Source organism: Tiliqua scincoides, chromosome 4 (assembly GCF_035046505.1).
Source record: "Tiliqua scincoides isolate rTilSci1 chromosome 4, rTilSci1.hap2, whole genome shotgun sequence".
Classification (NCBI taxonomy): Eukaryota; Metazoa; Chordata; class Lepidosauria; order Squamata; family Scincidae; genus Tiliqua; species Tiliqua scincoides.
The window spans coordinates 2,596,088-2,611,444 of record NC_089824.1 but is presented as its reverse complement, the minus strand read 5'-3'; the positions used below and the strand labels follow the sequence as shown (position 1 = coordinate 2,611,444).

The 15,357-nt window shown below is 47.8% G+C and overlaps 1 protein-coding gene across 2 annotated transcripts in view; it reads left to right on the top strand.

Annotated features, from left to right (window-relative positions):
• ZC3H3 (zinc finger CCCH-type containing 3) overlaps positions 1-15,357 on the top strand; it is a 290,941-nt gene that overhangs the window by 203,451 nt on the left and 72,133 nt on the right. For both annotated transcript variants that reach the window (XM_066623326.1, XM_066623327.1), the window contains exons 6-8: positions 3,993-4,077; positions 6,009-6,167; positions 9,706-9,775. In XM_066623326.1, coding sequence (XP_066479423.1) covers positions 3,993-4,077; positions 6,009-6,167; positions 9,706-9,775 — 314 coding nt within the window. The remainder of the gene's footprint in view (positions 1-3,992; positions 4,078-6,008; positions 6,168-9,705; positions 9,776-15,357) is intronic.

The window sequence follows — 15,357 nt, the reverse complement described above, 5'->3', positions numbered from 1 at the left end:
TGTTATAAATCCTTTCTCCCTCTTTTCAGCAGTCATTTGCTTTGCTAGGGAAAGCATATAGGTATATATATGGGCAGGTAGCTTTCGGGGGTGGGTGGGAAAATGCCCTGGGGGGAGGCTTAAACCCCTCCTCTCTCACTGCCACAGTCTGCTCTCAACTGCCATTAATTTTTTCAGTAGGCTGTCCAGTTGCAGACCTCCCTACGCAGACATGATACCTAGTTATGTTCTAAGAACACAAGGGCTGTGCTGCCAGCTAAGGCCGAGGTGGGGCCTTCTGTTCCTGCGTTCTCCGTTCAGTAGTCAATGACCAGCTGTGTTCGGGAAGCTCACAAGCCAGCCTGATGCAGTAGCCATGTCCTGCTTTCCTCCAGCTGTTGGAGAGGCAATCGTTCGAGTCTCAGAGGCTCCATTGATAGTTTTGGAGGGTTCTCATTTTCTAAAGGAGCGCCTCTCACTCAGGAGCGCCTCTCGCTCTGTGCCACAGCTTCAGCTCTAGTCTAGAATATTTCTGCTGAGCATTGGCGTTGAAACCAGGTCAAGACATGCACGTTTGTTCCTGGGTGACAGTAAGATAGTTTGTAACTAGTGACACTATTTCGCTTGTGCGAAATGCCACCGTTGGGGTGGTCACATTACCTGACATGACGTGTGGCCAAGTCCTTTTTCTAATGGTGAAGGAGTTAGCTCAACAACTTGAGCGTGGCACTTTATGTTGAGATGTTGTATAACACGCATGCTGTGTGAATTGGTCCTTGAGTAATATGCAGAGAATTCTGGATCAGTCTGAAGCAATTTAGAGGAATGGGGAGGAATGTGGAAGAGAGAGCATCTGATATGAGCTGCTTTGTGAACTGTTCTTGTTGAAAAGTGGTATGCTGTATATATTCTTTTTTAAAAATGTGTTTGTTCATAAAGTTGACCACATGGAATTTTTTCTCTTAATTTCCCCAAATGGATGGCAAATGCTAAACAGACCTCCTGTCCTCTCAGGCTCACTATTAAGATGCCTGGCATTTTTTTTCACACCTTTCCAGTTTCTAGTTTTTCATTGGTTTATGAACATTTTTTATCACTGGAAAATGCTTGTAAAAGGTGTCTGTTCCACAGCAAGATTGACTTTGGAAGTGGGAGAAAACAGTGAGAGGAGCTGAAGCAGGAGCGGCAGATGTGGTAGGGGGGCTGCAGCCAGCACAGTACTGTATGAGCTCCCCAGATGCTTTGCAGAGACTGGTTGCCCCATAGCTGGATGTAGTTGATACCCCTGATAGACGGCCCTTGCAGCACCCACTCCTGGGACTTGATTGCGCCAGCATTTTATTTGCACATGGAACAGATGGGACTGTGCCATCACCAGCGGGCTGCGTGACAGCCTGGGTGAAGGGAGTGCTCGTTGACATGCTATCAAATTCCACTCACTCACTTGGGAACGTACTTGGGTTGGCAGGTGAGCGACTGGATGACACTCTTCCCACCTGGAATGCTCAGGCATACTTCTCCACTGATTTGTGCAGCACTTGCTGCAAGAGAGATTCCCATCATGCTCACTGGGGAAACTGTAATATAAATGAGTAGGAGTAACATAACATCTCTTCTGGAAACTGCTCTAGCATGGAAACTCTTAACTCAGCTCCTTGGTTGCTTTGAACATGCATTGTTCTGCCCCCTGCCCTAGGAGCACCCTGTATTTGGGGTAAAGCTGGGGGTATGTAGCGTGTCAGTTCCATGAAGTATGGAAGTTGCCACCCACCCAATCCCTTGGTGTTATAGGCAAGAACCATCGCTCAGTGGTAAAGCACCAGCTTTGCCTGTAGAAGGTCTCTGGTTCAGTTTTCTCCATCTGACCATTTCCTTCCTGAAACCTTGGAGAGTTGCTGCCAGTCAGTGCTGACAATACTGAGCTAGATGGACTGAGGGTCTGGCTCCAGAAAAAGTGGCTTCAGTATCGTCAACTGTTGAACATTCAGTCATGTAGAAGATTCAGTCCCCAGCAGGACCTCCAGTTAAAAGACTCCTTGGACTGAGACCTCAGCAGCCACTGCCAGTCATGAGGCAGTGCCAGGCTGGGTGGACCAGTAGGTCTGGCTCTGGCACTGTACCTTGGTGGTTGTCAAGTGCAGAATTAGTAAGCCTAATCCTGGAACACTTTAGAGCAGTGGCTCCCTACAGGGGAGTTGGGACCAAGTAAGTGGTTGTGTGGGTGGGAGGGGCAGTGACAGTGCTGCAGGGATCGCAGGGGGCTTTCCTTACTTATCTCGGGGGCAGTGCTGGCTCCCTGCAGGGTCCTGGAGGTTCTCAGCTCCCTCTGCTCTCCTCTGTGGCTGCTATAAGCAGCCCTTTTCTCCAGTCTAAAGATACTTCCTGTTTTCTCTGACTAAGGCCTTATAAACAAGAGGAGATCAGAGGGGGCTGCAAGCTTCCAGGACACTGCAGGAGGCCAGCGATGCCCCCCAGGTTAGTAAAGAAAGCCCCTTGGCAGTGGCAGCACTGCAATCTGCAGCACTGTCACTGTCACTTGAGCATTGTCATTCTCCTTAAGGGGAAAATGCCCTGCTTCTGGTTGCCCTGGTGGGTTGCAACCCACCAGTCTGGGAACCACTGCTTTAGAGAGTAATTACTCCTCCATGGGGAGTCTCTCGTGCCAGCACCACAAGCATTATGTTGTAATTAAAAGCTCCTTGCCAGGGGCACAAGCCAAAGGTGCTGGAGCCACAAAGAGCAGGGCAACCCAGACATATTCCTTGGGGCTCTGCTTGCGGGAAGACATGTGTCTGCCTTATAGTGGGCTACTAAATCCACTGCAGGGTCACGGCAGGCATGTGGGGTGGTGGTGGTCATCTCTGGTGTCCAGCCTTGTACGGAGGCAGATCAGACCACATCGTCTCTGCCCCACATTTCTGATCAGCTGCAGAGACAAAGCAAGACTGGATGCCACTGATAGCCAACTTCCTATACGAGAGTCGCCCCAGGATGGTGAAATTGCAAGCCAACCCCCATTTGGTCAACAGTCGTTTCTGGTGGTTGGCAACCTTCAGTCTCGAAAGACTATGGTGTAAGCCTACAGCACCCGGTATTCCCAAGTGGTCTCCCATCTGGGCATCAGTCATTTTTTTAAGCCAGGTAGGACTGGGTCTTGGCCAGCAGGGCATCTGCCATGGAAGGATTCTGTCCTGCAAATGGATCTGGAATTGAACCTGGAGCAGTTCCAGCCTGGGATTTAGGCTGTGTCTCTGTGCTCAGTTTGGAAAAAAGGAGGAGAAAAGACTGCAGTGCTGAAACAATAGAAGTGGGAGCTTAGGTGAAGATTTACCAGAGGTGTATACTTTGCTGGGCCCAACATATTCTGGGAAAAACTCTTCTTTGGCAGCAATCTATTTGTTTTTCATGAGTGAAAAAATGAGCAAACTGCTAGAAAACTGGCTGCTGCCGTAGCTGCCCCCCTTACAAGTACCTGCTCTGCCACTCTTCTTGGGGGGAGGGTGGGATGCAGGGAGAATAGGCAGGCTCCTGAAGTGGCCCCGTTTGTCCTGGTTTCCTTTGCAAATTTCTTGTGCCTTTCATGTGCCAGCCCTTGAGGCTGCTTAGCAAAAGGTGGGTGCAGAGAGCCCTCTTGGAGCCCCAGCAATGATTGCACTTGTGGGCTTTTGCCTATTGCTGGGCCACTATGGCTGCACACTCCTGGAAGTCTGTGCGCTTCTGCAGTGCTGACTTAAGTCACCCATCTAATTTATGCTGCTCCCCAGCCACGCTTGTGACAGTTTCTTCCCTTTCTTGTTCACTTGCTTGCTCTTTGTGAGGCATCAGCAACACCTTGGTCTACTGGAGAAGAGTTTATTTGCCCTGTGTGAACACAACTCAATGCCTCCTTATGTGTTACTTATATGTTATGGGAAATTGAGTTCCTTGCTCCTATCTGAATGAGTTGTAATCTTCATGTTTTTTGTTTTGTTTTTTTGTCTTCCCCTCCTCTTTCTCTGTGTGTTCCTAAACAGCGAGGCTGGACTCTGCGCCCAGCACACCTGGTTATTCTCCAGCTGGTTATCCAAACAGGTCAGCGACAAGCTGGTACATTGCAAGGTCTGTATTTTCTCAAGAGTGTTGGGGCTTCCCTGTCCACAAGTGTGAATGAACACCTGCTGATGCACCCTCTCCTGCTTCCTTCAAATGCCACTTTTTGTGTGAACCCTTTGGCCTGCATCCCTGTGATTGAAAAGAGTGGGAGCTGCGCAGGGGCCTAGCACTGTTCTTGTTTAGCTCCTGGGGCTTCAGTGGGGCTTGTGGAGGAGAACTTCCCGGTGGAGTGTGTCCTGTGCTGATAAATGGAAAGTTAACATGCTATATGGGTTTTCTGTCTCCAGTGTCAGGATACCACTCTTGGCCTGTGCATACTTTGAGATTCCGTCCTACATGCTTGTTTTACTTTCATTTTTAAAATTTGCAAACACTTCTGGGCAAGGCCCCAAAAGCAGCAGGCAGTCAAAACTTAAAATCCACTAAAAATAACAGAACATCATCATCCCAAAAATACTGATAAAATGGCTTCAGTGTAGAGCAGTAGAACCAAGCCCATACCATGAATCAGGCAACACAGGATGGATCCAGGCTGAAGGCCCATCTGAGCCAGGCGGGCTTCACCAAGCTACAGAAGTCTGAGAGAGTAGGAGGTAGACGGGCCACCTCCCTAGGGAGGAAGTTCCCGAGTGTGGGAATCACAGCTGAGTCGCTCATTCCCTCCAGTCGCACCTCGTGTGATGGTGGGATGCAGAGCAGCTCTATCATCAGCACCTTGACTAACAACCCAGTCCTACTTAACCTCCTCCTCCACCAATGCAGCTGTGACACCCAAGTATGTTGCACCCTCGGTGGGGGGGGGGGGCAGTCCCTGTAGGTCTCCTCCAAGTAAGGGAAATTTGTTCCCTTGCCTGGGGATATACCTTCCTTGCCTGGAAGAGTGGTGGGCCATGTTTTGCAACCGCAGTAAAATATGGTGTTGTGCCAGGACAGTTCCAGCACCACAGCTGTCCCTAGAATTGGGCTCTTAGGTTGGAAACCATCACAACGCTGTGTATATTATTTAACATAAGTTATTCAGTCTCTGGAGGATCTCCAGCTTTCCTCCTTGGTGTCTAAGAAAGTGGAAAGCCCTTGATAATGATTGTTGATAAGGTTCAACAAAGCTCCTTATGGAGGTGTCTGCAAAAAAACGAAGCTTCTGGTTCTTGGGTCTTTAAAATTCCTCATTATCAGGCAGAGTCATTCTGTGCATGTTCAGAGATATTCCTGATGATTGTACAACATTGGCAAGACCAGAGGCAGGTGTCTGCCCCAACGTAAGCCCTGTGGCAAGTCTTTCAAAATTGGCCTTCGGGGCCCTGGGTGGCAACTTCTGCCTGAGGCCCAAAGGAGAGTTTCCCTCCAGTTCTCTGACAGTTCGGCCACCTAGGTGTCCTTGGGGTTCTGCTCCTCTTGGATTCTGGCAGGGACTGCAGAAGCAGGTCATACTTGCTCAATAATGATTTTAAAAGCAAAATGTTATCCAACGTTTATACTCCTGTGAGAAGGCATTTCTAATCGAGACATGTTAAATCAGAAATGGTGAAACAGTCCAGTTCTAGAAGACAATAAAGCTTCAGTGTAGTTAGTGAATTATTTTTAAATGTCCTGCAGAATCCCGAGACTTCCTCTGGAACAGCAACACGTTCTGGAATTTGAGTCCCATTCTAGCAGAAATGACTGTGAAGTGAGCCTGCAACATTCATATGTTAAATATGCATTTACACCATTTTGGGAATCCTTTGCATTGAAAACATCCCTTGCATTATATTATAAATGCAGGATATTTGAATGAATAAAATCTATTGTCCTTTTCTTTTCTATTTTTTTAATTAATTTTTAATTATTTTTCAAAATAAAAATAATATTTCCCTGTTGGATGGAAGGGAAGTTTGCCAGGATCTTTGATGGATGCTCCTTTGATTAACTGTGTGTGTGTCTCTTCCTCCGGCTAGCCGAGCTGTCCAGCGGAGTTTGGCTATCATTCGCCAGGCCAAGCAGAAGAAAGAGAAGAAGAAGGAATACTGCATGTACTACAACCGCTTTGGCAAATGCAATCGCGGGGAGAGCTGTCCCTACATCCATGATCCAGAAAAAGTGGCCGTCTGCACCAGGTACCCTCCATTTTCGTCCAGGCAGCTCCCTGTTGTCGCTGGCCCAGTCTTGCCTTCTCAGAAGGGAGAGTCCTCTCGCGGGCAGGCTTTATGCTCGCTCGTTTTGGTCCCTGCTGATGCCTCTAAGGCGGCTCGGGTGATGGATAAGAACCTAGTAGAAAGAGGAGTGGAATGTACAGACCACAGCCATGCCCCGCCCTGCTGAGGGATGTTTGTACACACAATTGTGCAGCAGCTGTAGAGTTGCATGTGTGAATGCAGTGGGTGAGCAAGAGGGAATCGCAAATGAAATTGCATGTCCAGTGAAAAGCACACAGAACTGAGCATTTTTGCCACCATTTTGAAGGAGAGGACAATGTAGGGAGGGGTATGAGGGGGACAAAAGCAGAGCAATGGAGGAAAGGAGGGCACACATGGGGGTGTCTCTGCCAGAGCCCAGATCCGCCAACAGTGGCTCTTTATTTGACAACCCAGGATCTTAAAGACTGTCAAATCCATCAGTAGAGAAGTTTTTGTGGACTAGGGACCCCTCTGTCAGATGCTGGGAAAGTTCTCCTCAGTTTGCAGATATGCTGACAAGTGGGCATAAAGAAATCTATAAACAGCAGAGCCACAAGGCCACTGAAGCACAAACAGTAAAGTAAATCTGTGACACTTTTGTGCAAAGCTCTAATGTACAAGAACTGCAACAATTATTGGCGATGGCTATTTGTGTTAAATGACTAAGAATATTTATACGCTGCTTTTCAACAAAAAGGTTTACATAGCTAAGGGCGCAATCCAGAAGAGGACTTGGACCAGCGCAAGTCTTTTGGGCCAGCCCAGGAGGGTCGCAAACGTGCCATAAAGCACGTTTGCACCTCCTCAGGAGTAAGCTGCGCTGGCGCACAGAGGTGCGCTGGCACGCAGAGGCTGAATCCAGCCTCTATAGCAGCTTGTGTGGCGAGCCTTACGTCAGCTTGGCTGGGCCGACACAAGGCTCTGGGGTGGATGGGGAGGGAGGCAGGCGGAGGGCGGCCCCTAGGAGCGGGCAGGCAGGAGGCAGGGGTGGGATCTGGCATTACAGTAATACTGGATCCCCAACCCCCTTTCCCGGGGATTTCAGAGTGGCTTCAAGCCACTCTGCTCTCCTCGGATTTGTGCCACCTCAGAAGGTGGCGCAAGTCTGAGGAGAGCCATAGGGGCAAGGGCACCTTACCTGGAGGTAAAGGGAAAAGTTTCCCTTTATCTCTGGCTGAGCTGCTTTGGATCCCTATCCCGTGCTGAATACAAGCCTCTTGGCTTGCCTGTTCCAGCACAGGGTAGGATTGAGCCCTAAGTAAATAAATAAATGGTTCTCTGTCCTAAAAGGGCTCACAATGTAAAAAAATTAGCAGAATGAACACCAGCAAATATCCACTTGAAAAAACCTTCTGCTCTTCCTCTGCTAAATACAAGAGGAGTACCACTTAGAAAGTATCTCTTTGCCTAGTGAGCAGAGGTGCTTAACATGTCATAACAAGTCTGTTAGTTGGTTTTGTGGCGACAGCCCAACATAGTTCCCCCACCCCAATATGTATGTGATATTACTTACTCTGTATATAAAATGCTTTTCCTGTAACTCAAAGCAGATACTTACGAAATTCAGTACAAAATACAGCATCGACTGCATCAATTACAGGAATGAAATAGTCATAATCCCAAAACTCCAGCTGCCAGTACAACCACAGATTCCCCACCACTAAAGGCTTGCCTAAGCAGAAATATTCCTTGCATGCCTCCCTAAAACAAGACTGGTTTCTGGCACTTTTTTAAAACAGAAAATGTCACAGCTGAGGTGTTCTAGGTGATGCTCCCCAGATCTTACCCATGAAAGATTGATACCCAGAACAAGATCTCAAAAGAATCGTCAGGGTGGGAACTATCAGCCCTGTTTAGGGGCCCAATCCTATCCAGTTTCCAGTGCCAGTGCAGTCGTGTCAATGGGATGTGCACTGCATCCTGTGGTGAGGAGGCAGTCTCAGAGGCTTCCTCAAGGTATGGGAACATTTGTTCCTTACCTCGGGCGCTGTTGGATAGGATTGGGCCCTAGTACATCAGAGGTAAGTAAGCCCAGAAGTTACTGGTGACTGGCAATGGAAAGTGAGGGAGAACATGAGTTTCTGCGTGTGTGCGCCGTTTTTGTGCAAATGGGGCAAGCACTGAACTTTCCTTCAGGATGCTAATTCAGGGCCAGTTCACAGGGTGCTGAAGCCGTTTATGGCTTCTCTTCAGCTTATGCAAAAGGAGTATCTATGCAAGACAGAGGAATGCAGAAGCAGCAGCTGTCCAGGATCTCAGACAGGTTTCTAGACCTAACTGGAGATGCTGCCAGGAATTGAACCGGGACTTTGTGCATGCAAAACAGTTGCTCTGCCACTGAGCTACAAGCCCTCCCAAGAGGTGGGCAGCAGAGTGAAAACTACAACAGAAAAGCCATTCCTGCAGCAGTAGTGATCAGAGAAGATCCAGACTGTCCTTGAATGTTTTGAAATTTAAGGGATGTTCCTTTAAGTGGATTAACATCTTCTGAGCACAGCTCTGTTGCTTCTTTGCTTCCTATTCTGTATTTCATATTGTGCAACAGTCTATATTTGTATACAATTGTGCGTCGCTTAGCAATTTTCAGACTGCATATGCCACGGCTGCCACTAGTCCCTGTTCCCCTCCCCAAGCCTCCGATGCTGAGGAGAGCCTGTGCTTCCGTGCTTCTCAGAGATGCGTGCTCCCTCTGCAAGGCTCAGACTGGTCACTTAGGCCAAATACACATGACTTCTGGTTTTCTAGGAAATGGCAAGTCACATCTTTTTGCCCGAAACAGGCATTCTGAGCCTCTGCAAGGCTCAGTAAAACCTTGGAAGGGAGGAAAGGGAGGAGAGGTGGCTCCCCTCGCCTTTTGGAGGTTTTGCATAATGTCAAGCCTCGCTTGACAACAGGGGTGCCGGTCTGCATCCCTGTCATTAAGCGAAACATGACTGTATTTACAAATGTTGCATGCAGCTCCAAGGTATTCTGAAGATCGATAAGTACTGCAACTGTGCAGTGTCAGTTGCCAGCTCCCATGTAGCATGTTCAACTTCTCATGTGGGCAAGCTGTTTGAGAGGTGAAAATTAGTGCCCCCTTGATTCTCAGTAGTTCCTTCTTCAAAGAGGAGGAAGTTGTGGTGTTGTAGAGATTTATTGGTTCATGTGGCCTGAGCTTTGCAGACAACAGACTCTTCCGTGAATGCAAGAAGTGGACAGAAAGCAGCAGCATCTACACATAACCTGTGGCACAGGCACTGGATTACACTGATGTGTAATCAAATTGGAACTGAACTAAATTGATTGTCCTAATCTCATGGAAAGTCACAGTGTTGTGTTTGTGTGGGACAGAGAATGAATCTGTGAATATTCCTATGTAAAGAAAGTTCTGTTGTAGTTGCGTGTCTGCATTTGAAAGCCTAAAAGTTTTCTGGAAATGTTCTCAAGTTTTGTGAGGTCTCTTCTAATGCCTCCCTCTTTCTGGTTCCTTTGATAGGTTTCTCCGTGGCACGTGCAAGAAGACTGATGGGACCTGTCCGTTTTCACACAAAGTTTCCAAAGATAAGGTTTGTGTGGCTTAATTGCAAACTGGCTCAAGGGAAGCTGCTTTCCAGTGGTCGTAGGGACAGCTGCGTTTTTGAATGTTTCACATCAAATTCATTTGGAATTTGCTTGACAGGGCATTCAGACACATAGCAGGGTCATTCCGCATAAAGAGAGCAGAGTTGTGCCAATTTGTAGTAGGATTTTAGCATGTTGAGCAAGGTGCTCAGGTGTGTAGCGCTTTGTGCAGAAGAAGCCCCCATGTGTGTGCCTAGCCATTATCGCCCCTGTGTGTGCGCGCTTTCCCATGCCAGTTCATGCAACAGCCAAGTTGATGACAGCTGTTGTTTTTTGCACTGTGTGGCGGCTTTAAGCTCATGGCAGGTGGGACTTGTTTACCATAAGCAGAATCATAGCAAGTTGAGAAAGTTGCATCTTCAAAACTTTTCTGTCCATGCTTTATTTTTATGTTATATGAATAAAGAAAACAAACAGAAAAAAACACAGCATTGCATAGATCAGGGGTGCCCGAACCCTGGCCCGGGGGCCACTTGTGGCCCTCAGGGGCTCCCAATCAGGTCCTTGGGGCGCCCCCAGTCTCCAATGAGCCTCTGGCCCTCCAGAGACTTGCTGGAGCCCATGCTGGCCTAATGCAACTGCTCTCAGCATGAGGACGACTGTTCGACCTCTCACCTGAGCTGTGGGATGAGGGCTCCCTCTACTACTTGCTGTTTTGCATCTGTGATGCAGCAGCTGCAGAAAAGGAAAGGCTGGCCTTGCTTTGTGCAAGGCCTTGAGCTACAGCAAGACCTTCATTCATTCATATAAGTTCCATCTCTAATAAATTCATTTATGTAAATTTATTCAAATTTTAAATGTAAATTAATTCTTTTTTTTTTCCCCTGGCCCCTGACACAGTGTCAGAGAGATGATGTGGCCCTCCTACCAAAATGTTTGGACACCCCTGGCATAGATGCAATCTTATGCAGTTGCATATTTGGAAAAAAGAAGGGAAAAAAGTGGGGAAAAGTGGGAATATATGCAATCAAAACATTACATAAGTATATCTACACACTTCACATGGCTTAAGATATTTTGACGAAGAATGGCCTCCAGATATTTCCAAATATGCCCATACACAGCTGATGTCGATATGCCATTCGCTTGAATACCGATAAAATATCATCCATCAGGCGCAAGTTCGTGAGCGGGCTCTCAAACCTCTCTTGTGACACTTAGACATCTGAAGTCTATTGTATATGGCTGTTATGTTAATCAAGTTTGGCCACCCTGGTGTATCAAGAAATAGAGGGGTCTGTGAGGCAGATAGTGCCGAGGGGCTGAATTTACACTCTAATAAGTGCTACAATTGTAAGTATCGCCAGCCTGCAGACATTGGAAGATCATATTAGTCTCTCAAAGGAGAAAAATTCCTGGTCTTGATCAATAAGTTGATCTAACGTGAAAATTGCTGTCGGACCAGCTCCAACATAAAAAAAAGTTTCCTTATAGATCTTTAGAATTGGATTCGCCCATAATGTTAATCTGGAGTGTGAATAGAGGTCAAATTCAAATTTTCGTGCCATCAGGTTCCAGATGCATCTCACCAAATTTGCTGTTATGGGTATCTGTTGAATGGTAACATGTGCAGCCCCCAAAGTGATCCATTTACACATTGCAGCTTATGCAGACATTTCTAGCCTGGCCCAAGAAGGTATCTCACTTTGCTGACTGTCCCATCTGTTGCATCTTCAGATTCCAAAGATGGATGCCAGTACCACAGCGTTCAGATCTCAAAATGTATAAAGTTGTAGCATATAAAAATGTATTTTGTTTACTGTAGTAGGAATCTAATAGGATTTGAGAGCTAGAGAACTGGTGCTGGAGCTGGGAGCAACCTGAAATTGGTGGGGAGGTTTGTGCAATGGGTGGGATGGATTACTTTAGGAGCAGAAAGTCAGGTAGAGGTGAACAGACTGCAATGAGCCTGTGGAAGAGCATCATGTGTATGCGCAACCTCCTGATTTTAGAAATGGACTGTGTCAGAATGCCAGATGCAGGGGAGGGCACCAGGATGCAGGTCTCTTGTTATCTGGTGTGCTCCCTGGGGCATTTGGTGGGCCGCTATGAGATACAGGAAGCTGGACTAGATGGGCCTATGGCCTGATCCAGTGGGGCTGTTCTTATGTTCTTATCAATGGGGGAGGATGCAATTGTCAGGGAGTAGCCCAAGCAGAGTGTGAACTAGGGTTTTAATCAAAGGGGTTGAATTCTTGCAGTTCTATGAAGTGAGAAATGACATGGCATGGAAGGAGGGGAGTTGGAGGTAAAGGCAGGAATCTGCCTCTTCTTTGGGGTGGGTGGTGACATTATCAATGGATAAGGATTGCATACGAGAAAATAAGGGTTTGTGGGAGAAATGGGAGTAACAAGAAGTTATGTTCTTCCCCAGCCCCCACTCTTTCTTTTGTTTTTCCTGTGTTGTAGAATGGTAGCTTGTAAGCTCCTCGGGGCAGACACCTGGCCTCCAGTATGCATGGTGACGGACTCAGATATGTACCTGGTCCTGAGCCGGCATCCTTTTCTGCATAGGCCCAACTTAATTTTGAGTGTGGCATATTTTGGGGTCTGGCATCCATGCTTGTAGATTACTGTGGTTACAGTTGTCTTAGTTCAGTTTATCTTGGGGAGACTGGGCTGCCCCAAGTCCTCCTGGTGTCTGAGGTGGTAGGCCAAATGCTGCCCCCCTTCCCCAAGGACATGCCAGCCTGCACTTCCTGCCACTCTCCAGTGTTCCAGCTCGGCACTCTCTTCCCCTCCACATTTCCTCTCCCTCTCTTGTGTCCCTCTTCATCCAGTCCAGTGGGTGGAAGGGGGAGCAGAGATGACAAGTGTGTGGACACAGATGGGTGCCCCATACCAACATGCTGACTGCAGTGACCGCTTCAGTCAGCACCATGGACAAGCCAGCCCTGAAGGAAGGTGGCACTGGTCATGGTCAGGTCGCTAACAAGAGCCTAATGCCCCTCCTATTCTGACAGCCGCCAGGTGGCATTCGGTGCAGAACCAGCTCCCTCCACTTTTGTTTAAAGAAAATTAGCAGATTTTTAGCCCTGACCGCTTCAAAGGAACTCTTGGTGGAACATACCTGCTGGAATCTCAGGTGCCCAAGAGGTGACCAAATTCCAGCAGCTGGGAGCTGAGGTGGGGTTGAAGTGCCCTGCGCAGTTTTGTATGAGTCAGAAAACCAAAGTGCTCCCCAGAATTGCTGAACAGATACTGCAAAAGGGAGGCACCACTCACATTTGCATAATTTATGCAGGTTGCAGAATCCTGTTTTTCCTGGTGCAAAATGAAGGTAATGTTTGAAATTTTTTTTTGTTTTTGTTTGGAACAACACAACCCTGGCCAATGCTGAAGGGAAGCCAAATTCCCCCCACCAAGATGTTTTCCGTCTCCTGTGATACGTAGCTCAGTCTTGATTACATGGTGGTGTCTCCAGAACGTCAGTGTGCTGGTGAATTGAGGAAGCATCTTGTTTGCCTCCCACACTGTGTGTGAAGATTGTGGCTGCATCCCCTGCCTTTGCTGAGCTCACAGCCCTTTCGCGATGATTTATGGCTAAGGGGGAGCCAGCTGCCCAGAGCAAGTGGCGACTGTGGCGCTCGCTCCTGTAACTTCCTGTTAACCTGGTGATTACCAGGAAAGGTGATGTGAGCCTCATTTATCAACGTAGAACCCAAAGAGAGAGCCCAGCGAGTTAATTCCTGCTGCAGAACTGGTTTTCTGCAGTCCATGGGCTTTGCTGTAAATGGGCAGGGTGAATTCTGCCCTTTCCAAATAGGCACTTGCTTCTGAAGTTGACTTTCTCATAGGATGTGGGTTGGGACAGGGTCAGAAAACTTGCCCAGAAACATTAGCCCTCTCACTGGCTCCTGCTGAGGCCGATTTTGCTTGCCCTGTGGGATGCGGCAGGAGAAAGTTCTCTGTCTTTCCCAGTCAGCAGGGTGTAAGCAAAGCATCATCTTTTCCACTGACTTAGTAACCTGCAGGCACGCTCCAGCAACAGTCTCTGTGGTTCAAACACCAAACTTCCAACAATATGTCCTTGCATGCCCCAACCTGTGTGTGCTGCCATCGCAGTTTGCTGCTACAACTCAAGAGAAAGTCCTTTTGGTGGAAAGAAGTCCCTCCTGTTGGAGGTTGATGTCTTCCCCAAGGTGGTGGGTTACCCCTCTGAGTGGGATACACCTCAGGGGTACATCAGCAGCAGCAGTAGGATGCACTCTCAGGGATGCCACAAGGCTAAGGAGCATTTTATGCGAGCCATCCTTCTGCCCAAACTACAGGTGGGCCCATGGTGAGAGGGTGGGGTTTGAATCTCTGCTTGCTTGCTTGTTTATATCTCGCCTTTCCCACGCCAAAGCAAATGCCCAAGGTGGCTTACAAAGCTCCATAATAAAATTACATTACATCACAACAATAAGCAAAAAAAAAAAAAAATCAATACTGAGCATTAAGACATCAATCTTAACATTAAACAATCAAACAGGGCTTGCCAGACCCCAGGCCATGGACCAGATTGGCGTTTGCTGAAATCCCTTCCCTCCGTGAGCAGCACTTACTGTTCTGCTGCTCTGCCGCTTTGTTCTTCACCCATGTGGGTATAGGGATGCTCTGGGCAATTGTGTCTGTGGCCCACGTCCCATCAGGCTTTGCACCAGGATCTCTGGTTCATAGACGTGACTGCCAGAGAATCCCTATGCACACATGGGTGAAGAATGAAGTGATAGAGCAGTGAAACAGGAAGTGCTGCTCAGGAAAGGGAGGGAGTTTTCGTTGTGCAGCAGTCTGCAGTTTGTGCAGTGTTGCACAGTGGTCTCCAGCACTAAAACATTAACCTGTTTTTGCCTGGCCCACAGGTGTACACATTTGGTCCTTGTTGCTTATATGCATCACTGAGCAGAAATGGCTGAAAGCAAAGCAAAATCCAACATATATCATCAGGCTGTGGGGGTGGGGGGGTGGGGTGGAGAAGAGAGGCACAAATTAGTTCAGGGAAGCAGGCACAGCACTCTTATAGAGCAGCCATTTTCAACCACTGTGTCGTGGCACACTGGTGTGCCACAAGTAGTCCACAGGTGTGCCACAGGAATTTGAGGAAAGGTCATTTATTAGTAGGGCCAATAGGGATGTGAGGCCCCCACTGGCAGCATGGTGTCAGTTGTCAAAAACCTGATGGTGTGCCTTGAAAATTTTAGTGCCTTGTCAGTGTGCCGTGAGATGAGAAAGGTTGAAAATTGCTGTTATAGAGGCACCAAGAGCAAACACCCGCCCATCAACCAAATGCCAAACAAAACAGGTGTGGTGTGAGTGCATGTGACATAGAATTAAACATGCACGGTCATCACATTTGAGGGAAGTGCAGGCAGCAGTTGTTTGACAAAAAGGTCACTTGCCAGTTGTCTCATCACAGATAACCTCTTTGAACCCCTCTGACTTTTGTTAGCTGAGCAAAAAGGCTGTTCATTAACCTTAGGACACAATCCTAACCAGGTCTACTCAGAAGGAAGTCCTACCAATGGGGCTTACTCTCAGGAAAGTG